Source organism: Hermetia illucens, chromosome 2, assembly GCF_905115235.1.
Source record: "Hermetia illucens chromosome 2, iHerIll2.2.curated.20191125, whole genome shotgun sequence".
NCBI classification, from domain to species: Eukaryota; Metazoa; Arthropoda; class Insecta; order Diptera; family Stratiomyidae; genus Hermetia; species Hermetia illucens.
In genome coordinates this window covers 91677590-91703143 of record NC_051850.1, presented here as the reverse complement: position 1 = coordinate 91703143, position 25554 = coordinate 91677590, and the positions used below count along the sequence as shown (strand labels likewise).

The 25554-nt window shown below is 39.6% G+C and overlaps 2 protein-coding genes across 8 annotated transcripts in view; one reads left to right on the top strand and one right to left on the bottom strand.

The window, feature by feature from the left end:
* The window catches only part of LOC119648127 (carbohydrate sulfotransferase 11), a 177405-nt gene extending 172224 nt beyond the window's left edge, over nt 1-5181 (top strand). For all 7 annotated transcript variants that reach the window (XM_038049655.1, XM_038049650.1, XM_038049653.1 and 4 more), the window contains 2 exons: nt 3243-3571; nt 3630-5181. In XM_038049655.1, coding sequence (XP_037905583.1) covers nt 3243-3571; nt 3630-3717 — 417 coding nt within the window. In that variant the 3' untranslated portion in view covers nt 3718-5181. The remainder of the gene's footprint in view (nt 1-3242; nt 3572-3629) is intronic.
* LOC119648126 overlaps nt 1-25554 on the bottom strand; it is a 281099-nt gene that overhangs the window by 247540 nt on the left and 8005 nt on the right. Inside the window, exons 3-4 of the mRNA XM_038049647.1 lie at nt 12407-12709; nt 12247-12353 (exon numbers count right to left, since the gene is read on the bottom strand). Coding sequence (XP_037905575.1) covers nt 12247-12353; nt 12407-12709 — 410 coding nt within the window. The remainder of the gene's footprint in view (nt 1-12246; nt 12354-12406; nt 12710-25554) is intronic.

The following is a 25554-nucleotide window of genomic DNA, read 5'->3' as shown; positions in this document are numbered from 1 at the left end:
CACGACAAATGCTAGATATACGACTACAACTAGCTAAACAACAAGCCGGGAAACCGGAAGCTGGACGCTTCAGGTATTAAAGGTTTTGTGTATTTCTGTTATAAAGACATTTAAGTGTGCATTCTCCCATTAGTATTATGCATAATATATGCATATATTAAGTGAGAATATCCACATTCAGGTGACATTCAAAGCCTCGAATTTGCAAAGAAGCGACAAATTTAACCTATAATCACTTTGTTAGTAATAGTGCGATTTCTACCAAAATTGGTAGGATTATGCTCTATATTACACCCTACATTCTTGCAAAATTCCGTGTTGCTAGAGTGTGGCGCTGGCAAGAATGATGCCGAACAAGGGAGGGCCGCGGCATGTTTCCAGGTTTCTTATAGCTAGGGTCCAGTTTGGGCAAATGCATTGCAGGTTACAATTAACGCTAACAAACTGAGTTCAGTCTACAGAAGAACAGCCCTAAGGGTCCTCATTTCTGGAATGATGACCATTGACATCTTGGCAGATGAGATGACGAATATATATAATGCGAAATTTATCTCTCCTTTATCGCAGACCAAGAATGCCGAAAGGGAGAGATCGCTAAATAGATGGCAAGAGCGTTGGGAACGTTCGGAAAAAGGTTGGTGGACACACAAGCTCATCCCTGCCATCAAGGAGTGGTTGGAGAGACGGCACGATGAGATTAATTATAATCTTACTCAGTTTCACACGGGGCATGGAGGATATCGCCAGTACCTGTTCAGGTTTAAAATAGATACCTCACCCGATTGTCCAAACTGCGATGGAGTCCCAGAGGACCCAGAGCATGTATTCTTCCACTGTTCAAGGTTTGTGAAGGAAAGGAAGAACCTAGAGGAGACTCTAGGAGAGGTGCTCGTACCAGAGAATCTGGTGCGAAAAATGTTAGCATATCAGGAAGACTGGGATGCGATCAACTCCATGGTCGTATCTATCCAGAGCAAACGGCGAAAGGCAACAGGCTTTTGCACGTCTTTCGTTAGCAGGGCACAGAAATGTGGAAAAATCTATCTGACACTTCACGTGGTTTAAGAGGTGACTAAAAGGGATAGAAACTTGTGTGCTAGCAACCTGCAAATTTTGAAACCTCATTGCTACCGAAATATCAACAAAAGATACGGACTGACCTCATGGTTTCTAGACGCACGCTCCTCGACACCAGTATCGAAGGTCCTCGAATACTCGAGCAGGAAATCAAGCGATATAAGTTTGACATTCTGTGCGTAACTGAAGTAAGATGGTAGGACTCTGGAGAGTACTCTTCTCCCTCTTGCGGCAATGGGCTTTTGTACTCCGGAAAGCCGAGTAGCAACAAACAGGAATCCGATATCGGGTTGTTTCTAACGGCTACCGCAAGGCGCGATCTCTTCACCTGGGAGCCTTTAGGTTTCTGACAAACATCTAACTGCAACATTTAGATCCAAATTAAAGAGCATGACAATTTTACAGTGATATGCATCGAAGCGGCTTGAAAGCTCCATTGACCGCTGCGCTGATGACGGACGTGACATGCTCGAACTCCTGAACCGGACGAAATCCCGGGAATTTTAACGTAGTGTGCTCCGTAACAAAAGGGAATTTGTTATTGCGCTGGTCAGTGAAGCAGAAGTATATACCGCCTCACGAAAGAGCTGTGGTCGCAAATTTTTCGATAGTCCTGTGGGGGACGTTAACGGTTGACCCCTTATCCACGATGACAAGCAAGTGAAGAAGTAAAAAGAGCACTTCACCGCGGTTTTTTACCGAATCACATCCAGTAAGATTCCTTCTCTTTGGATTAACTGACTAGCCTCCGTAACAAGCGGATACGAACTGTTCCTCCAAGCAGAGATGGGCTTGGCGGTCCCCCTGCAGAGTTATTCATCACTGCACTTGCAGTTATTGTAGATCTACTACTTCCATTCGAGTGGAAATCTTACGATTCAAAAGCTTTTTCTAGAGAGTGGAAGAAAGGGATGATCGTTAAGACCGCAAAGAAGGACATCAGTTTTGGGTGCGACAATTGGAGGGCTATCTGAGTGCTGCCAGCCGTCCCAAGGATAATAGCTAAAATAAACCTGGATCGCATCAAAGAACATCTCGCTGTAAAGCTGTGCTCTTCATCGATTTAGAGAAAGGTTTCAATAGTGTGAACAAGGAGGTTATCTGACGTGCTATACATAGGATGAGCATTCCGGAAAATGAATAACTATTATCAGAGCGACATATGATGACTCGAAATGGCCTCAGAGGATTTTGAAGTCCAAAGCGGAGTCTGACAGGGTTGCGTTTTGTTATTGAACGCGATGTGATTGGAAGGCGAAAGTGGCAGAGGATAGGTCACACATTAGAAGTAAAATTGAAACACAAGAGACGCGAAACCAAAAATGAAAAAATATGTTGCCGCGATCAAGAGGGAAGATCCAGGACTGATTACGTTCTCCATCAAGGTTTCCCCTGCCTCAAATACTAAGGAGGCGCGCGTTTTGGTTTCACACCCTTCCTTGGTATCCACCGGCCATATGAATGCAGGGGAAGAGGCGCCTTTTTACCCGTGATTCTTCCGGTAGTTAGAGGAGAGTAGTAGAAGTGCTTGTGGACTATAATGGCCACAATAATGGTAATGATATTTGTTTACATAAAAGTTGAGCTGGAACTGCGTTTCATCCGAGTTGATTTTTTGGTCAAAATCCGAATCTTCGGCAAACCTTTTCAGTGACCGGCTAGCGAGCTCACAGCGTGGTATATGGTCGTCCGACTTCGATTCTTGCATCAGCATAATTTTACAAGGACCCAGCCACAAGAAGCCGGGTTGACTCTGTCTGCTTCGATACTGGCCGGCGCCTGTGTTTCCTTCACTCCCCACCGATCTTTCTCTGTTTCGTGGTTTAAGCCACAAAAGAGTAAACTCACGTCCAAACTTTTCCAAGGTGCAACGAGTTGAAGTCATGTCGACAACAAAGAATTTCCAGTTTCGTATTCATAACTGGGCCAAATTACGGCTTATACTATTTTTTAATAATTTACTCGCTTGCTGAATATTTTGATAACTGAAACTAATTGGTAATTTTGACAACTACTGGAACCTAAAATACTATCATTGCTATCTGGTCCACCTATACAATACTATCGTAACTAATACAACGATATTTAATCCTACATGTTTTTTCCTTATTACTTTATACACATATATATATAAAATATATTTAATATTTTTTATTAATAAACAGAAAGCTGAACGGCATAAACCGAAATATCCAACATTCAGTGAGTTTGTCTCGTGGCTATTGCACGAAGTTCGGAAAAGTAATCACATCGATATGCACTTAGTGCCAGCAACTAAATTCTGCACACCATGTCTTATCAAGTTCGATGTAATAGCGAAGTTCGAGACGCTGGAGGAGGATCAAATGTATTTAATTGAAAAAGCGGGATTGAGTAATGTGATAATGCCAGAATGGCGCAATACGGGCAAAGGAAAGAAGACACAGGAGCTTCTACAAACATTCTACTCCCAATTAACACGAAAGCAATTAGATGGCCTTTATAACTACTATAGGTGCGTACCAGTTGTCTATGATAACAAAAAATTATTAATATTTGCATTATTTTCGCAGATACGATTTTGAGGTGTTCGGATACTCCGCCATATCTTATTTCAATATTGTTCGGACAGAGGAAAACGCTGATCCCGACACTTCGTAGACAAATTACTACATTAGATAGGAAAAGTATTTTGAGGCTAATTAGTAGACAATCCGCAAGTCTTCTCGGCTGATGATGTTGATACGAAGCTTGAAAAATCGCAAGTGCTAGTCGAAATTTATATTGAAATATTAGCTTAAATATTAGACTCGATATAAATAGGATCAACGATTTTCTAAATAACCAAAGGCAATACATTCGAAATGAGCTTCAGTCTAGAAAAGTATATCAAGTCTGGCATTGGTCATCTAATAGAAACAAATTTGGAATTTTCAGTTGGTCCTATCCGTAGTCAAGCAATATCTGTAGGAAAACTCACTTTTCGTTCTGAATCAAATGATTTCTTTGGGCCCCCAGTCCAATTTTATAAAACTTGAGAAACAAATAATTTCCCACAAAGCAATAGATTCTCACATTTAGTTTCAAAGCTTCTGGAAATGTTGATATGGAAGTTGTATTGCTTTAAAATACAGCCAACACGGGTTTTTGTTCTATTCATCCTTAAAAATAGAAAGTTTTATACGAAATAGATTGTCGATTTACTTGTAAATTCATGTTGCTTTTCAAATTATATAAAATAGAATACCAGACTATATTTAAACTTCAGTATCCTTAGTTATTCTAATACGAATGGTTTTTGAAGTTAAAAGTTGGCTTCCACAATACAACGTCTCTTTTTCAAAGTCGATCCAACTCTCTATTTGTCTGATATCCGCTTGGCGTCTGAAAGATAGAATAATAAGAGCCAGTCGGCTACAAACCAAAAACAGCAGCAAACCCCAATTTCTGCAATGACTCTGTAGCTTAATATTTAGACATATCACAAGTGCGATAGGAAAAATGTTTAAATTGAAACCCAACTGGAAATGTTTTAAGTAGTTAAGGTTCATGAAAGAAGTAGATAAACTACTAGACGTATTGAGAAATCGCTTACATAACGAGGCATAGAAACGCAACCAAAGCTATTCATAATATAGTAATACTTAAAAAAAATGCACTTCCCATTCACTTTAATTTAAGAGAATATTCTAGTTCAATTTCCAAGCAAATATTCCAGTTCAATTCCCGCTGTGAAAGCAATTATATCCACAAACCAAAATGAGCAACCTGAAATCAGGTGGGGAGAAAATCAAATGAAATATAGAAAAATTTTACACATTATAGTGAAGCAAAAGTGATAGTGTACTCATTGTTACACCAATTTAAACTTTACGTACATAATTTTATTGTTGTTATAATTTTTAATTAATCATAGGAGTAAACATTAGAAGAATAAGTTATTTTGTACTGTTAGGCAATACATTCAGTTGTTTTATTCCTAGTTTGTTAAGAGCGGTAGTTTGTACGTAGTTAAAATTTGGAATGTTCAGATGTCAAATTTTGGAGAATGATGCGTTCAGTTCTAAAACACCGAAATTGAAACCATCATATATTTTTGTCAATAAAATTTATTTGATTTCAAAATTTGTCTTTTGCTAATTATCGGTTCGAAAAAACAGTAGACATCAAGTCAACATTGAAATTTGTTATCTGCTGAAAATGTGTGGCTTATATTTTTCTCTTCTATGGATTCTCTTTGGTAATGGAAAACTTCCCCAGACATCGTCCCAAAAACAATTTCAACTTTTTTTTTATTCTATGGTATCTTAGAGTGAACTACTTTCCCATTAGTTAGCAGATTCAGGACAGCAAAGGATAATTTATTACTTTAACTCGATGATACCACAACCACTGATAATTAATATTGGTATTGGGTACAGAGAAAGTTCACGAAAGAAATGCAAGAATGGAAACTCTCCGCAAACCGCAAAATATTGAAGGGGTTTGGCAACTCAAGCATATACAGCAGATAAAGCTTGATTTGACTTCAGTCCTGCTCTGGCGCATAACATGTCTTGGTAAGTTAGCGAGGATTTCAGGTACAGCGACCACTAGGCCTTTGATCTACGGAAAGAGCCACAGAGCACGACACCGGCACACCGATAGTCAACGTCGGAAATAACGTCAGGATGGTTTCGAAAAACAATGCACAAACATTCATGGAGGTGTGACAAGACCAGTCTAAGTCTAACAAGACACTCACCTCCATGGATAGAGTTCTCCGTATAACAGAATGCATCGCCAAGGCATGTGATGCATCGATGCCTAGGAGATGATCATTTCCTAGCAGAAGACCCAACTACTGGTGGGATAGTAAACTGCTCACCCTTCGATCGACTTGCCAATGGTAAGACAAATGGCTCAGAGGGCAGCGAATAACATCGATCAGGGACAAAAGGAGCAGGCCTATAAGGAAACACGCAGGAACCTCAAGCTAGGCATCCGGCGGAAGAAGAGGGAATGTTTTAAGGAGCTTTGCTCAGAGACGAACAGAAATCCGTGGGGAGCGCCTAAAAATCGCGACGTGACGATTCGAAGATCGTTTATCTCTGCAGACCACGTACCCTATCATCTTGCTCAAAATCATCTAGAGGTTATTCCCCCAGTAGAAGAGGGGCGCCAACATCTTTTAGAGATCACTGATTGTGTCGGCAATTCCGTTAGTAGCCTCAGACGAGCTGTTACATATCTGCAGCAGAATAAGTGACAACAAAGCTGCGGGCCTTAACGGAATACTAAATAGGGCCGCTCAGCTTGCAGTGAAACACAAGCCGAACATGACCACTGCGTGCATCTCCGAGGAATTCTTTCCAGTAATATGGGAGCAGCAGAAGTTGGTACTGTTGCCTAAAAATTGTAAACTTCCAGGTGATCCATGCTCCCATAGATACGTACATCTTTTAAACACTGGAGAAAATGGCGAAAATTGGTGTTTCCACCTATCTCACTGCTATTGTGAACAGCTAATTGCAAGAACCGACGCTATGGTATGATACCGATGATGGATCCAAGGAGCACATTCTCTCCACCAACGTCCCGCAGGGCCTACTATTATGAAACATAATGTACAATGATGTACCTGATCTTATGGTTCCGAAGGAGGAAACGGCGGACGACATAGCAATCATTGTTGTTGCAAAACATCTCTAAGATCGCCGAGTTGGACCCAAGCGAAGCGATCAGTGCTGGCTTGGTTATAGAGTGCTGAACTGGCACTTACGGAGGAAAAGATGGAAGCGGTTCTCATTACCAAGCGCCGTAAGGAAAATTACGCTCGTATTAAAATTCGAAATCATACATTCACTTACAAGTCAGCCATCAAATACTTGGCAGTGATGAGTAATGCAAAGCTCAATTTTAAGCAGCACGTGAAGTACTCTTGCGAAAAGGCATTCACAGACAGTATGACCCTGGCAAGAAAAATGCCATATTTAGAAAGACGGCGGCATACTTGCACGCTGCCTGTAGCCAGGATGGTGAGTTCCATCTTACTGTATACAATCCCAATTTAGAGAAAAGCGCTGCTTATTTTAGGTAACGCACATAAACTGAGTGCGGCCTACAGAAGAACGGTCCTGTTCTGCCTTTATGAATCACGACCTGGCAGATGAGATGACGAACAAAAAGCCGAAAGAGGGAGATCTATCAGTACATAGCAACAGCGATGACATCAGTCAAAAAAGGGTCGTTGGACACACACGTTGATCCCTACCATCAGGAAGTGGTTGGTGGGGAAGCATGGGAAGCTCAATTATAATCTCACCTGAGTGTCCAAGCTACGATGGAGCAGCGGAGGACCTTACACACGTATTCTTCTAATGTCTAATATTTGTGGAAGAAAGAAAAAATTATGAGAAAACTCTAGGTGAAATTTTGTCCGGAGATAGAAGAAAGCTGTGTTAGCTATAGTGAGCTAACTCGGCCTGGTGATGTAATACCTAATGGTGATTCCACGGGCAAGGAGGAGTTCGCGGGTGGTTTTATTGGATAAAAATCCCACACTGGCGTATCCAGGCCCGAATATTTACAAGAATTTCACCTCAAAAAAGGACAGATAATGAACTGATTTTAATAAGGTTTTGTTTTACACAAAACCGTTCAAGGTTTTGTTTCGTACAAAACCGTTTAACCAATTGCTATGAAAATTGGTATATATGGTATATATGTGGTGTTTAATGGAAAATACGTTAGTCCTGTGGTTAATGAGACGTTAAATTCCGAAAATCATTGGAAATGCCACCCCAAAAATCGACCATTGCAAGATCAACCAGACATACACGCCGACTGCCAGCCGGTAGAGTTACTGAAATATATTGTAATTACTATCTCGTTGGCATAGTGCTTCCAGCTCGAATAACAACACCAGCCAGAATCCCCTCTGACAATCAGGTGAGAGTTAACACTGAAGCCATCCACAACACAGCCCTCCGCAAGACCTATAAGAGGGAAATGGACGCCGCAATAATCGCAGTCAACAGAGATCCTGGAGATGAAACATCAACAAATGATTTTCACAACCACCTGAAGAACGTTATCATAAATACGGCCACAAACATACTTGGCTCCAGCCGCAAAAAGGATCGGAACGACTAGTTTGACGAAGAATGTAAGCTAGCAACAGAACGGAAGAATGCTGCATACCGAGTAATGTTGCATTCTCAAAGAATACAGGCACCGCACGGAGACTCATCACGAAATCCGTCGAGCGGAGAAGCGACTTCACAGACGGAAAAAGGGAGGCTTGGAAGAACCAACAGGTCTCGAAAAGTACAGGGAGCAACCACACCACGTGTGGAAGTTTTACCAACAAGTTAGCAGAATGAAGCCTTATACACCTCGATGTTCATCTTGCCGAGACAAAGGGGAAATCTGATTTCCGACAGAATGGGCATATTGGAGCGATGGGTTGAGTACTTTGATGATCTACTGAACAACCAGAACATCGACGAGTTGGAGGTCCCGCCAACTGAAGACGACGGACAAATACTGCCACCACCAAGTTTAGGAGAAACAGTCCGTTCAATTCACCGGCTAAAAAATCGTAAGTCACCAGGAGCTGATGGAATTACAGCCGAATTGGTTAAATATGGAGGCGACCAGTTACACCAAGTCGTTCATCAACTTGTGCTCAAGGTATGGGATAGTGAATCAATGCCTGACGACTGGCAACGAGGCATTATTAGTCTCATACATAAAAAAGGAGATATCACACAGTGCAGCAATTATAGAGGTATCACGTTGCTGAGTACCATCTATAAGATGTTCTCCTCTATCTTGCTAGGCCGGATAACCCCATACGGCCAGAACATCATTGGCCCATACCAAAGAGACTTCACTCCAGGCAAATCAGCAACAAAGCAGATTTTCTCTCTGCAGCAAGCGATGGAAAAACTGTTGGAATATGGCCATCAGTTGCACCATCTTTTCATCGATTTTAAAGCCGCCTATGATAGCATAGCCAGGGTAAAAGTGTACATGGTAATGAGGGAAATTGATATCCCGACGAAATTGATAAGACTGACTAGGCTGACCCTGACCAATGTGCGAGGCCAAATAAAAGCAGCAGGATCACTCTCAAGATCATTCGACATCAACAACGGTCTACGACAAGGGGATGCCCTATCATGCGTTCTCTTTAACCTGGCCCTTGAGAAAGGGATACGTGATGCTGAGGTAAATGCAAGAGGTACGATCTTCTTCAAGTCCACCCAGCTACTGGCCTATGCTGACGATATCGACATCATCGGAAGAACCACCCAAGACCAGCAAACTGCCTTCATCCAGATCTTGGGTTGCACATCAATGAAGGCAAGACAAAAGATATGGTGACAACGTCAGCACGGAAAACGAACCAGCCAACAACATCAAACCGCACTGGTCAAACGGGAAGAATAAACATAGAAGACGACAACTTTGAGACCGTTGATAATTTCTCCTATCTAGGGTCGAAAATCACAACCGATAACAGCTACGATGATGAAATCTGCGCACGGTTGTTGATATCCAACAGAGCCTATTTCAGCTTACAAAAACTATTCCGCTCGAAACGTCTCACCATGGGGTCAAAGCTCTTACTCTTACTGTCTGTACAAGACAATGATCTTGCCAGTCCTTATGTATTCCTCGGAAATTTGGGTTCTTAGCCAGAAAAATTGTAAGTCAAGGCGCCAGACAGCTTTTAGGGATATCGATATGGTGGACCTCAGCGCAAAACCGGGATGTCTGGAGGTCCTTACTAAGGCAGGCCTAGACCGGATGCCGGTTGTTGCGCCGTTGATGATGATGATTGTAAAATATGGTAATTTCACACGCACATTCAAAGTGAAAAGACAAATGTGTTATTAGATTGATTCACTTCTTCCAATACCTCAAAGAATCTGCAATTTTTGTAAATATCAACAGATAGATCAAGGTCTCCTGGGTTCAGCTTGTATATTGCATAACAGATGGCTCTCTGTTGCAGAGAATACATGCTTCCGTAAAACTAGACCAATCATCGATGCCATCAAATTGTTCACTGACCTAGCTAAAGATACAATACACAGAAAGAGTTGTAGTTGCAATGATTACTCTTGATGTACAAAATACATTTAACTGGGCCAATAGGAACCTAATAGCAGGTCTCTGAAAACGATTAGTGTATCTAGTTACACCTAGTGACACCATCATTGTGAATGTAATCAAGGTTTCAGTAACTAACGAAACCACCATACTAAGTTACGATGATGACAGCGGTGATTGAAGTTGCGGATGTTGAGCTATATTCATTCAAAGCAATCACTACTGTGAAACAGTGGCTGAAAAACGCAGGACTTTCACTTCCAAAGAACAAAAGAGAAACGGTGCTAATCACGAAGCGCCGTAAGGAAACAAGCGCTAATATCACAGTGGAGAATCGCACCATCACTCAAAAACTGGGCTGACAAAGTCAAAGCATTCGCAGCCCACTTAGAAGAAGTATTTCAACAAATCCATTCACAAATGCCATTGGAGCTTCCCAGTTGTCCAGTTGGCACCACACTAAGCCTGCCTTGCAAACTTCCCTGAAAGATGTTGAAAGCATTATGAAAGAAAAAGTCAAGCCTAGAAAGGCTCCAGCTTATGATTAAGTTACTTCTTTCTTGTTGAAACAGCTGCCAGTAAAAGCCCTCAAATTACTGTGCTACATATTCAATGCAATCTTGAGAATCGGATATTTCCCAATTTGTCGGAAGAATGCAATCGTAACAATGATTTTAACACCTGGAAAAAATGTGACTCAAGTCATATCGTATAGACCGATAAGTCTTCTTCCGCCAATATCGAAAGTATTCGAGCAACTGCTACTCCAGAAGCTGTTGTCAATTCTAACTGACAGCAACGTTATACCGGATCACCAATTCGGATTTAGAAAACAGCACAATACAATAGAACAAGTCCACCGGATTGTATCAGAAATAAACAATGCTCTCGAGACAGAAACAGTATTTCTAGATATAGCGCAAGCAATCGACAAGGTTTGGCACGCAAGGCTTATAAATAAAATCGAACGACTACTCCCTGGTTGTTTCCATAATCTAATAACATCATATATATCGAAACACCGATTCCAGGCGAAATACAAAGATACTCTCAGTGAACAACATAAGATCAGAGCAGGAGTTCCTCAAGGCAGTGTACTCGGTCCTGCATCTTATCTACACGGCCGATTTTCCTGTTAGCGAGTTAACCACCGCAGCTACCTTTGCTGACGATACCGCAATCTTAAGTTCACATTCAGACCCAAACATAGCTTTTTTGCACCTGGAATCGCATCTAAGGGAAGTTGAAAACTATAATCCAATCGGATGATGTCAAATACCTGGGGATACACCTCGACAGAAGACTCACCTGGAACACACATAGAGGCGAAAAATCAACAACTTAAATTTAAGTTTAAAAATTTTTCGTGGATGCTTCACAAAAAATCGCCACTTTTTCTGAACTGTAAGTTGTTGATTTACAAATCCGTGCTTAAGCCTATATGGACTTATGGGATTCAATTATGGAGCTCTGGTGCTCCTTGGTATTTCCGCAAGGACGACAGTGGGAGAAATTAAGTGTTTCGCTATTAAACGCTTAGCCAGACTGAAGAGTCACCCCAACACAATGGCTAAAAGAATTTTGTCTCTTCGGAAATCCAAGTGACTGAAAAGAGTTGACCCCCTCAACCTTGGAAAGGCGTCAGTAGCTTCAGCTTGACTAGCATCAGTTTGAGTAGTTTGCACATTTTTTTTAATTAATTATTATTGATCGTCACTCCAAAATTTTGCGCTTTAACTTAATTTAATTTAAGGAGGAAAATTAAAAAAAAAATAATAGTTAATGCTTAAACATAAAATTTCCAGCATTGGCGTGGAATTATGTGAATAAGCTTCCAGTTTATGGTTGGAATGAAAAAAAAAATTGGTAAAAATCTGGTAACATATAACATTTAGTTCACATGGATTTTCTTTTCTATTCAAATCCTTGTAAACTTTCTACAAAAGCATTAAAGTGAAGACTTTTTAAACTCAACCTAAACGTTAACGATTTGAACTTAGTCAATGCTCAGAACACAAAAGGATTCCAAACTTCAATTTAATGAGATAATCTTCGGTAGGTATTAAGGTAAAATGTATGCTCACTTACCTGCGACTGCAATTGTTGATAACAGGTATGCCAATAACAAGAAATTCTCCAGAAATTTTCATCCAAATATCACCATATTTCCCAAGTGGCTGCTTCTCTTCAATTCTCTATTCGTGATTAAACATTAGGAGAAATTCTTCTTGAGACTTCAAATACTTACATCACTTCGAATTTGATCGGGCCCAAATGTGAGATGATCCTTCAAGTCAATAAATTGCCTTGAAGTGGCAACTTTCTGAACCGCGAGTTCGGTTTTAACTTCAGAAATGCGCTCTGTAGCAACACTGAAACTTTCATCTTGCTCGACAATTTTGGGCGTTGAAGGTAAGTCATTGTAATGATTTTCAATGAAGGTCTCGAAAATAGGGCTTAATCCGTTTTGATAAATAGCAATGACCGCACGATAGTTGCTATCTGGATCGGTAACTTCAAAACGATCGACATTGGTGTACTCTTTAACAAGCTGTAAGTAAAATGGTAGAGAAGTGAATCATTTTAGGTAGAACTTTTTTATATTATAAATATCTAGAAAGGTTTTGCCGCTAAATTGAATTCGACAGAGAAAATTGTTTAGATGGTGGCAAGAAGACTGTATACAGGAGGAGCACATCCAGCGGCAAGGGGCTCGGAGGGTCATGTGTATCTTTGACCCACGTGGCTAATGTGTGTGGTCGATAGTGTCGATGGCTCTTAGATAGTTTTCTTGTGTTTCCCCATTTCAGTTGACAAGCAACAAACAGCTGTGCAATGCCATATGTCCACATCCATGTGCTCGCCACAAACCGTCGCGGTCTCCATAATATTTTGAAGAATGCGCTGGGAGTTAAATCTTCTGTATACAGTCTTCTTGGATAATGGATACAGACGAAAGCTTGTTTGAATTGACTTAAAAGGTAAATTCACATTTACAATAAGTGAATAGACTAAACTGCAATAATAATAATCAATAACGGTATTAATCCCCTCGGAAACCGACTGATAGCGGTAGACACCAGTAGCGAGCAGCTAGGATAGCTGTAGCTCGTCACCCAGAGCAGCGAGGAGAGCTATAGATCTAGCCTGAAGATGCAAAGGAATCTAGTCCAGAGGCGAGTAGCTAGGATAGCCGTACCATTACCAGTGCAGCGGAAGCGTTTCACACTGGCCTGAATTGGTCAAGATATTCCCCGAGAAGCTAAGTAGCTATCCTCCAGTTCAGAGCAGCAATAATACGCGCCGTGGCTTAGGCGGAAATAAACGATTTATTTATGATGGCCTTGCTTAAATACACTTCTTAAGTGCTTACTTCTTACCTTGCTACAGTTTGTTCTTATTGTCTAAACTGCTGGGCCAATGCCTTTTTCAGGCCATTGCGCATTTTTACTATAAAATTGTATTTATGGTTTCATATTCCACATTCCATACCTCGGGAATGGGAGTAGTATGTTCATGGCATATGGCTGATCTTACACGATCAGTATTTCATCAGTTTGAATAACGAAATCATGGCAAACTGATCATCTCTGACAATGACTGATGGACTGATGAAGCAGAATTCAAGTATTTAGATAAAATCTGCCAGTCTCGCTGTGCTGATGACATGCTGAGAATTGTGTAGCTGTTTTTGTAATTAGACACCGCATCACTTCATTCATTTACTATTTTACAATGATGTTCACTTCCGTTTCTTCTAAAAGTATCAGGTGCTTTTTAAAATATATTAATAAAAAATATCTCCAAATTTTTTTTTTAATTTTATTGAGGATTTGGTATTTCAAGGAAGAGTCTGGAATAGATTTACACCTTTTAAGGAAAAGATTGATTTCGAAGATAATTTCCTTTATTGACTAATAGTAATTTAAAAAATTACAAATGAGTATTTCGGGGACCAAGTGTCCCCTACTTCAGTGTTTTGTCTAAAACTTCTCTTCAAAATCAATCTTTCCCTGAAGTGATAACTAATCACCTCCTAATTCACACCATTACACCTTTTGTTTTGTGGCAATGTAGGTACTATCAATTAGGCAGAAATGAGATCCTTTTGAAATTTTGAACACTATTTCTGAACATAATTTACGAGAATACGCTGGAGAGTTTCTTTTTCAAATTCGTAAATATTTTTTATTTTGCAAAAATAAATTAGCCGATTTTTTTCCGTACAAATCAAAAAATTTCACTTCAAAGTATTCCCAAAAAGCGAAAATTTGGAATTTCAAAAATCCGCCTTATTGGGGAAAATGATCTTCTGATCAAAAAATTTTGATCTTTTGATTTCAGATATATATTCAGAAATGTACTGACAACGTATAGCAACCGATAAGAAAAACGAAATGGAACAGTTTCAGGGTATTCTATGAAGAAATAGAAAAAACCACAGAATCAACCAGGCTGTACAAAAGACAAAACAGAATCTCTAACTGTCTGAAAAAGAAAAATTGAACATTTGCCGATAATGAGGAGGATAGAGAACATCTGCTTCTCAGGACTCATTTCCAGAGGGGCCTAGAAGTCATCTAAGGAATATACTGGACTGGATATAAGGACTGGCAAAAGTAGTCTTCATTCCAAAAGCGGATAAAGAGAAACCTTTTTACCCTAATTTTTTCAAACCAATTTGCCTAACGACATTAAAACTCAAAACGGTGGAGAATGCCATAGACAGCTATATTATGACTAACGTTCTAATGCACAATCAGCTACATCAGTGTGAAGACGCTTACCGGGCAGGACGGTCAACCAAAACTGCCCTGTATTAGTTAACTGATGTATTACAGGATACCAGAAATACAAGAAGCAGCACTGTATAAATTCAAGATGCCCCGATCCGCAAGGGAATGAGAAACACCCGTTCCTTCTGGATGGGTAAATATGACTTATGTGGAGTATGCTAGCGGATGAACTCCTAGGAGAGCTAACAAATACTGGAATACAAGTTCGGCGATACGCTGACATTGTTTTAACCTATGGGCGGATACTTTAGGTGACCGAATCCAAACTGGACTAATAATTGCTAGTACCCAGTGCAGAAGGGCAGGCCTCCGTACCATTCCAGCCAAAGTCACCAAACGAGAAACGGAGGTCAAATATTTGGGAATTACACTAGATCAAAAATTACTCTGCAGATCCATAGTAGGGAAAAATGAGGTTGCATTCCGCAAATAAGACTTTGGATATGCATATATACTGTAATATTAAGGCCAATGATTACCTATAAGGTGGTAAGCTGGGCAGAAAGAATTAAAATCAGCAAAACAGCTAGGATGATCTTCAGAATGGCCGGGAGTTACATTGATATTCTTTCTAGATCTAACCCCGAATTACAAATACCAACGGATAAGAAGTTTGAAACACGTTGGAGTAACAGAATAAACTGGGAGAGCGTAGCAGTACCGGATCCGTCACAGCAGAGGGAGCGGGCGCCGGTATCATTGGTCCAAGGAAAACATACTTTGAACTAATACGATATAGACAGGTGTGCCTCCTTCGTCCTCCGAAGGAACTATAGGGGACAGAACATTGCTATTGTGACCGTTCATGGAAGGATGCGAACTCAAACGGTCAAAAAACGGTTTAAACCTCCTGATTATAATTTGAATACTCACTCGCCACTGCCAACTAAGCTATTATCTGGGGAAGCTAGGGATATCTACAAACACTGCTTGCTCACAGGTTCTGTGCGGAGTGTGACGAAATCACCATACATGTTCTCCGACACTTGTGCAAAGTATGATAGGTTGAGGCTGAAAGAATACTTATTACCAATAGCCAAGGTGAAATATTTTGAAGTAGAGTATATATTAAAATATCTGTCGGTTGTAGGCTTGCTTGACACACTATAGTTAACAGGTACATTATAACCAGTAAAGGGGCACAATAGTTCTTCTAGGACGCAATGCAACTTCGTTCAACAAAATAATATCATCCCAAGCCCAGTTAGGAACGTACGCGCAGCGTCTCAGGGGGTAGGTGAGGAAAGTGCAGGAACTTTGCAGTCTTGCAGATTACTCACTGAAGAAACTAGCACCACCAACCAGTTAGGTATAAAATGCACATTCAAAAATGAGAGGAAGCAGAAATTTGCAGTCCGGTACATATAATCGGCGGGAGTCATCTGATTTGGTGACTGGGTCGGGCTCCCGTAATGGACAGCACAGCGTCGAAACCGCAACCGTGGGGCGATTCGACATCTAGACACCACGATGACCAGGGGCACGGCTACGCCTGCAGCAGCTGTTTCGCCACAATCTGTGGTGATTAGTTCAGCAGATTCGCAGAAGCAACGGATGAAGTGGACTGAAGAAATGAACCTCTTTATCATCCGCTACTATTACGAAATAACGACGAGACAGATACAACATCTTACTGCCCCTTGTTTCACCAGAGATTCGTCGAGCGTTTTCCGCAATTCCCCCACGTAACTATGCCACGGGTCGTAGACCAGTACCGCTTCATTACTCACAGCGACACAATCCCGGTCGTCATCAAGGAACGTGTTCGACTCGAGGTTAGGTGTGCGCTGAAGTTCGGGACGAATTAAAAGTCGGAAAACCGGAAGCTCGGCGCTTCAAGTATGAAAGGTTTTTTTTTTCTTCTTGTGTGTATATTTAAGTGCAGAACCATCCCATTTGTCCGTAGCCCGTTATGTATATGCATTTAGCATGTTTGACTACTCACTTTACTGTGACATTGATATTAAGTTGCAGTAAATTTACACGGTAAAGTCAACTTTGAGCTACTATAACTTTGTTAGTAATAGTATGATTTTGATCAAATAGGGATAATATGATTCATTTTATATTCTATGCTACTACCAACTCTACTATAACTCTGGGATAAACTTAAGGGGGGTTTTACTGAATTTCCCCAAAAATATTGTAATATACTACTATTAACTTAATTTTTAGCAAATATCGATGTAGAGGATATTTTGAGGCCTGGACACCATATATAGGCAGCTTCATGATTTTTTTCAGATTTTTCTGAGAATGGGTTCGTTAAAAAAATCATCACTTTCCACCCCTCTCACTTCCCGCCTTTCCAACTAATCTCAAAACTAATACCGGCTTCGAAAAGTACTAATCGAGACCTTTCATTTGATACCCAACATGACTATATTTGGTGAAAAAAAACTTACACCCTCCTTTTGCATGTATGGGGACCCCCCTAAATCTCAACGTAGGAGGATATCAGTCACTGCATGCCACAGTTCCCACCTTCTCACCAAATTTCGTGCCAATCGGTATAGCCGTTTCTGAGAAAAGTGCTTGTAACAGACAGACAGACAGACATTGAACCGATTTTAATAAGGTTTTGTTTTGCAAACAAAATCTTAAAAATCGTGTATAGAATTCTCTAGAAACTCCAGCAACTCCCAGAATTCTATTCCAAATCAATGATGAGACTGCATCTTGAGTGGGTGTTTATATATCGTTACTGCAACTACAATGTATATTGTGTATACCGTGGATACAGATTGCACGGTCAGAAGATTCGCTTTCGAGTTATTAGTTGGAGTAACCGTAGAGATTCACCATGGAGAATTCGTCTGGAACGTCGGCGTTACTCATTAAAGGAGAACATTACTAAGTTGACTCAAATCAGCTTTGGCAATGACAGCAAACGAGTGAAAAATAAAGTGAAGAGGGTTTACAGGAACTATGCCATCCCCAGTAAGACACCCGTAGTCGTAATTCTGGACACACTAAAGCAGAAACTTTCTGTCGTATGCATTAGGCAACGAATGCGAAAGAATGTTGGGGTAACTTTGATGGTTACCTGCCCAGCATGCTGAGTGGATTACCGACAGAGAAATTCACCATGCCACTTTGCCGGGCATGAACTTTGGGGATCATACCGGTTTTGGTTTTGCATAGTACTGAACATGGCTACTGAATGATGCTAAAGAGTATGCCTTCGCAGTCAACTATGACCTGCTTGCTAAGTGCGAACTGACACACATGATGCCCTTAGATGACATCAAGATGTATGATAGTATCGGCAACCACCTTAAAAATATGTTAGGAATAGTAGACATGTTCAGCCGTACTGTTCGAGGAGAATTTGGATTAGACAAGTGTCGAATCCAAGCCATCCGTAAAAGTCATCACGAGCCGTATGCGAGACATAGCTTGGTGGGCTCCACATCCAAGCTATGACCGAGACAGACTTCTGCAAACACCTAGGAATTCTGCAAGGAAGGGGTGATCTGAAAGATGCTCTGTTGTCCGAATATCTACGACGTGTAAAGCGCATCTCTCGAGGAAGAATAAAATAAACGCATTGAATGTATTCACTATCCCTTCACTGGCTTAGGCATTCGGAATTTTGTCGTGGCCGAAACCCGATCTGGATAGCGTCCACCGGCGGATACAGACTCCAACAAGTATGTACAATGGAAACAGGCCGTCCTGCCAAGATTTTGAAAAAGCTCAATATACTTCTAATGAAGAAAACAATGTTGACAATCGCAACGACGGAGTAGAGCAAAACGTGGGCCTGAGTGAACGAAACAGTGAATCATATTGAGATGAGCTATTTTTCAACAAAGAGGATGAATGGGAAGGGACGAATCAGGGGTTCAGAACCTTGCCGCTAGTAACCCCTTTTTGCAAACAAATATTTTCACCTTTGCTTTAGTTACTTTTGTATGTATATCCCGTAATGTAATTGCAAATATTGTTGGTACACTGCATCTAAACACTTATCAGACGATACAATGAAAAAACCAAAACATTTATTCGTACTTAAAGTACTTAAGTATTGGTACAATAAGAACAAGTCGGAATACCGGAACCTAACGGTTGGGGTATAAAGGTTTAGCGTTAATCTTATGTGAGAAACTTTCTACGCACATTTTACCATTCGTATATGCCTAAAAACCCAAAATATTCCTTCATGCGTACATATTACAAATGTAGATATTATACTCACCCTAAACAAACAAACATTGTCTATTATCGAATACTGTATTGTATATGCACCTATATAAATTGATCGTACACATATTTCCGATTTACTTCGTGCCAAAAAGCATACATACGTATGTACATATAAAGTACGTATATTGAATCCTGCTGGTTTAATGTACAAATATATCAATCTGAATTAGGCACTATCCCAAAGCTTCATTAACATATACATATTGATAAATAAATGATTAAAAAAATGGATATTCTATTCTTCTATTCTATAAGGGCAATATCTATGGTAGGAAAAGAAGACGAGGCAGACCCTGCCTAAGATGGAGCGATGGCGTGGGCTAGGACGCCAGACGGCTTTTAGGGATATCGAATTGGTGGACCTCGGCGCAAAACCGGGATGTCTGGAATTCCTTATTAAGGCAGGCCTAGACCGGATACCGGTTGTTGCGCCGTTGATGATGATGATGATGAATGTATGCATATATTACGTGCTACGTACTAATGGGACAAATGCGCAGCCAAATGTCTTTATAAAAGAAATACACAAAACCATTCATACCTGAAGCGTCCAGCTTCAGGTTTCCCGACTTGTTTATGTATGAGGCAGATTTAGTTGGACGTCTCCATATTTGCATCTCCGTTCGATAGAGTCCGCGATAGATCTGTTCGCGTTTTTTTTTTAGATTGCTGCATTGCCTGGTATGCAGCATTCTTTCGTTTCGTTGCTAGTTTACATTTATCGTCGAACAAATTCTTCTTTGGCGACTAAGGCCAAATATACGAGGGCGGTCCGATAAGTACTTAGCCTACCAAAAAAAAAACGAAAATTTTTGAAAAGTGGCGATTTATTTCTCGACATAGTCTCCTTTTAACTCGATACACTTCTCCCAGCGATGCTCCAACTTCTTTAACCCGTCTGAAAAATACGTTTTCTCGAGGTCTGCAAAGTGGGCTTCCGTGGCGGCTATAACCTCCTCATTCGACTCAAATTTCTGCCCGGCGAGTGACTTTTTCAAGTTAGGAAATAAATAATAGTCGCACGGGGCCAAATCTAGGGAATACGGTGGATGGGGCAGCAGTTCGTAGCCCAATTCGACCAATTTGGCCGTGGCGACGGCGGAAGTGTGAGCCGGTGCGTTATCGTGGTGGAAGAGCACTTTTTTCTTCACCAAATGCGGCCGTTTTTTTCCGCAATTCGGCGTCAAATCGGCTCAATAATTCGGCATAGTACAGCCCTGTGATCGTTTTGTCCTTCTCCAGGTAGTCGATGTAGATCACACCTTGTGAATCCCAGTAAACGGCGGCCATCACCTTTCCTGCCGATTGCACAGTCTTTGCCTTCTTGGGAGCACGTTTGCCGGGTAAAGTCCACTGTTTCGACTGTTCCTTGGTCTCTGGAGTGTACCAGTGGATCCATGTTTCGTCGACGGTCACGAAACGACGAAGAAACTCCTTCGAATTGCGCTTAAACAGCGTCAAACACTGCTCTGAAGTGGTTTCACGGTTGCGCTTGTTGTCCGGAGTGAGCAAACGCGGCAGCCATCTCGCCGACAGCTTTCTCATGCCCAAAATTTCGTGCAGGATATGACCCACGCGGTCTTTTGAGATGCCTACTGTCTAGGCTATCTCGCGTACCTTCAATCGGCGGTCTGCCAATACAAGGTCATGGATTTTTGTAACGTTCTTCTCCGCAGTAGCCGTTTTCGGGGCACCGGGGCGTGCTCATCAAAAACTGACGTGCGACCACGTTGAAATTCATTAAACCAATTTTTGACGGTCGCCATCGAAGGAGAAGCGTCACCGTACACAGCATCCAAGCGTTCTTTGATTTCGCTGCGCGATTTCCCTTCCAAAAACAAGAATCGAATCACCGACCGATATTGTTCTTTTTCCATTTTTCTAAAATTCGCCCGCACGCCCGCTTCTACACGCGCTAAAAACAAAACTACAAGTCCTATTCGACTAAAATTTTGACAGTAGCCGTCTACGAGAATGTTCTACACGACAGTAAATACTTCTTGCGATAGTAGCGCCATCGGGCGGAGAGGCTAAGTACTTATCGGACCGCCCTCGTATTTGTGTCTGTACCAATGATAATGTTCTCCAGGTGGTAACGAAGATCATTTGTCAATGTTTTATTTCCAGGACATCTGATCCCTGCGGTTGTTGTGTCATCCATTCCCCTCTTATATATTTTACGGAGTGTCTTCAGTGTCTGCTCTCACCTGATTGTTCGTGTTCATTTGTGTTGGTATTCTTATTCGAACCCGGAGCACCGTACCAAAGGGATAATGATCCAAGTCTATATTACAACACCCCCGTTTTTTAAGGTTTTGTGTAAAACAAAACTTTATTAAAATCGATTCAATGTCTGTCTGTCTGTCTGTCACACAGATTTTCCTCCAAAACGGCTAAACGGATCCGAACGAAATTTGGTGGACAGATGAAATCCCACGCATACAGCGAGTGGCATACATTTAGGTGGAGTTTAAAGGGGGGCTCCCCATACATGCAAAGGGAGGACTCAAAAATTTTTTTCACCGGATATAGTTGTGTAGGGTATCAAATGAAAGGTCCCGACTTTTGCTTTTCGAAACTGACATTAGTTTTGGTATAAATTGCAAAGTGCGTGAGTAAGGAGTCAAAATGTACGCATTTGAAGTGAGACAGGACTCATTTTCGGAAACTACCCAACCGAAAAATCCGAAAAAAATCAGGGTGGTGCGCCTAGATGAAATCTAGGCCTCAAAATATGTCCCATTCAGATATCTGCTCAAGTAAACTTACTAATAGCATATTACTACTTTTTATAAATATACTAAAAAAACCCCCTTCAATTCATCCTAGGACTTCCGAATTTTGTACTAGCATAGAGGACAATATTTCCTATATAGGTGGTAAATTTCGTGGAAATCTGGCAATTAATCCCAAAGTTATAGCAGTTCAAACTTAAATCAGATGCTGACGTGAAATATTAAAATCGTATTTATAAAGAATCTATTTATCTGCAGTCCTCTTTGAGGTTTTGTGTATAACACTTATGTGAAATCTAATCTTCGAGAGATGTCCCTTTCCGGTACCTGCTCAAAAAAATTTACTAATAGCTCAAAATATTTACGCTGTTATTGGTAATTATTTAGCTATTAAAATCTGTAAGTACATCATACATAAGGTAGGTTACGAAGGTTCGTTCCACTACTTTGTCCTTCTCTGACTATGCCGTCTTCTCTGTAGAGGCGTGAATGTTAATGAGGCTTGTTTCTTTTATGTTTTTAAGCCATCAATGACAAATTCTGATTTCTGGCTGACTAGGAAACTTAGTCCGAACACATGGTTACTGGATGGCCGCTGTAATATATAGTATAACCGCTCTTCTCCAGGAAACCAATCCCTGTTCTTCGCATTTCTTGCAATGGAACAATATCCACCTTATATTGGGACAGGTCATTGACCAGCTACTAAACAACTTTCGATCCATACATGAAGCTAACGTTCCATGAGAAAATATCTTTCCACTGACGCACACTGGGGCCTTTTCTTTAGAAATAGCGTTCAAAACCTCAATTTTAATTTCACATTATTTAGAATTTATTATATGACTGAAACAATGTAAACATTTCGGCAAATCATCAGGTAAATAGGTTTAGTCCCAAATGTTTACTTTCGCCATTTGTAGTCCTTGTCATTTCCCGTTGGCATTAGGCTTAATTATTACATATATTCGAAGTGGCAAAAGCAAATATTCGTCAGTTTCTTATCTTTCGCAAGTTTTGCTCCAAATCGCTATGGCGAATTCGAGTAATGTATGTAATACATTAAAATACAAAAAAAAATTAATGACGAAATTAGGGAAAAATTTGCATTCAAATTTGACCAGTCGAATGTGAATATTTCAATTTCGCGCAAGGGGATTTAAAATCCGACAATGTAGTGTTAGAATAGAAGGTCCAAATAAATTAAATGTGAAAGAAAAAGTGAAATCCCTTTGCGCAAAATTTAAAAATTGAATAAAATAAATTTAATGTGAAAAGTTTGTGCAGCGTCTCTGCTCTATTTTAGACTATTCTTGCACTCAAATTTCCATCATAAGGAAGAAAATGTGCGAAATATTTTTCAAAACTAAACAAACATCATTTGAAAAAGAGACAACTGAAAACGAAATATTTTCTTCGATGGATTAAAATTTAATTTGTTAGCAAGAAATCAGTGGCGTGGCGTGGGTTTAGAATGAAGGGAAGCATTATATGTATATTTACATGGAAAAAAAAATAAAATCGTTAATAAATAAACAAAATAGTTTTAGTACGATAACCGGTATCTATTAAAATGATTTAAAATCCAACAACACAGCATGCAACAACATACATGAAATAAATATACACTACATAGCAAAATCAACAAAAAATTTACATAAAAGAATAGTACTTGAATTAATAATTCTCTAACAACAAACAAACAAAAGATTGTTCATTTATATACACAAAAAAAACTTTCGGAAAACTAGAAAGTATTTAGAGAAATACAACGTATTTAAAAAAATACAATTTGTACTTTAGTTCAATTCTTCTATCTTTGCAGGAAATTTGTCAATACTGTTGTTACACAAATTTTCGCGTCAAAGATACGTTTTTAACATACATTTTTCATACCAGACTAGCTTTCTTCAGCCGTAGAATTTCGCGAAAAATTTAAAATTCGTTTCAATGAGAAAAGCTACGTTCAGCGGAATTAGTCGTAGCACGTAATGTCAAAATGAACTTCGAAAGTTTAAAACTTTGAACGAAAATTTTTTGAATATCGTTTTGAAGGAAATATTGAAATATTTGCCTAAAAACTTTGCCTTTCAAGTCCTCATCGGAAAAAAAAATGAATTGTTTTTAATCAAAGAGTATCAAAAACTTCCGAATATGTTTCCGAGAGGTTGCAAAAAAAATTGTCGGGAAATTTTAACTTGTAGTTTTCAAACTTTGGAGAATTAGGAATCTCAATGAATCGAAATTTGTTTAAAGATGAAAATGTGACATAGTTTCTTCATTAAGCGTATCAATAATTTCTAAAAACAACGTGGTGGTTGCGAGTCAGACAAAGAAGAAATTTTGTCCAAATGACAGAAAAAGATTGCTTTAAAGTTTGAAATTGATTTTGAATTTCTCTGATTTTTCCAGTACAAATACTTATATCGCTTTATTTGGATTGTGAAATATCAAATCCGATGTCAGTTTGTGGAAATATTTTAGAGAACATTAGGAGAACAATAATATTTTCAGATCTTTAAGACTTTCAATATTATCATGGTTGAAGAAATAATTCTTCCGTTAAAATTCCAACGGGTTTGGGCAACTTTTGGTATCTTACGTTTCAAAAATGAATTAATAACAGTGGTACGTTTTGTTGAACGACTGAAATTTTTCTAAATCGAACTTGCAACCCAGTTATTCCACCGGCCGTAACTGCGGCGCCATCACAGCCTTGACAAATAAGTTGGCAACTAGATGCAAAATTCTGCATAACATCAACTACATGCGCATGTAAATGGACTGCTGCTCTATCTTTTGAAATATTTTTGTAACCTATGTTTCTTTGATCTCATCAGAAGAAAAAATATATTTTAAAATAGTTGATTATATCCGTTGTTTCATCACAAATAACTGCCACAAAAACAGCGGCTTGAATTTCACAAATTATTTCACTTTGAAGAGTAGCGGAAATAGCTGCGATTAATTACTTTGAATGTAATTTGATAACCCGGAAAATACGGAAGCTGTATCTAAGTGAATTCTAAGGTCTCAACATAATTCCCGCGACTTAAATAGTCGATATTTTGTACATGACCACGGAAAACTGCCTCGTGAAATGCTAAATGGCAGACGTCTATTAAAAATTTTATCAAATTTCGATTTTTTTTATTAACTTATTGTGCTTTAAATTGATGATCTGTACAGCGCACAGTGCAGCCGATCAGTGGGGCCGTGGGACAAAAATCGAAATTAGTTGTTAAACACTAAGATTTTGTTTGTTTATTAATATATATAATAGAAAACCTCCAAGCATTTATTTTAGGCTTAATTTATAATTATGATCACAAAAAATTGAATTCTTAAATTTATTTTCTTAGCTCAAATTTTTATGATATTAATAACTCAGTTAAATAATAACAAAAACTAATTCATTAAAGTAAATAAAATAATGTAGAGTAAAATAACGCAATTGTTCAAATCTGCAAATAAAACATTCATTAACATAATTAAATTATTATTTCAATGATTTCACCATCATGAGCGGCGAATTCGAGGTAATTTTCGATATCTTTTACATTGCCGCGGTTAATATCTTTTGGCTTTGACTTACGTTTACCCAATATAAGAGGATCTGATGTGAGGAGTAAAATATTCAACAGATCTTTATTATT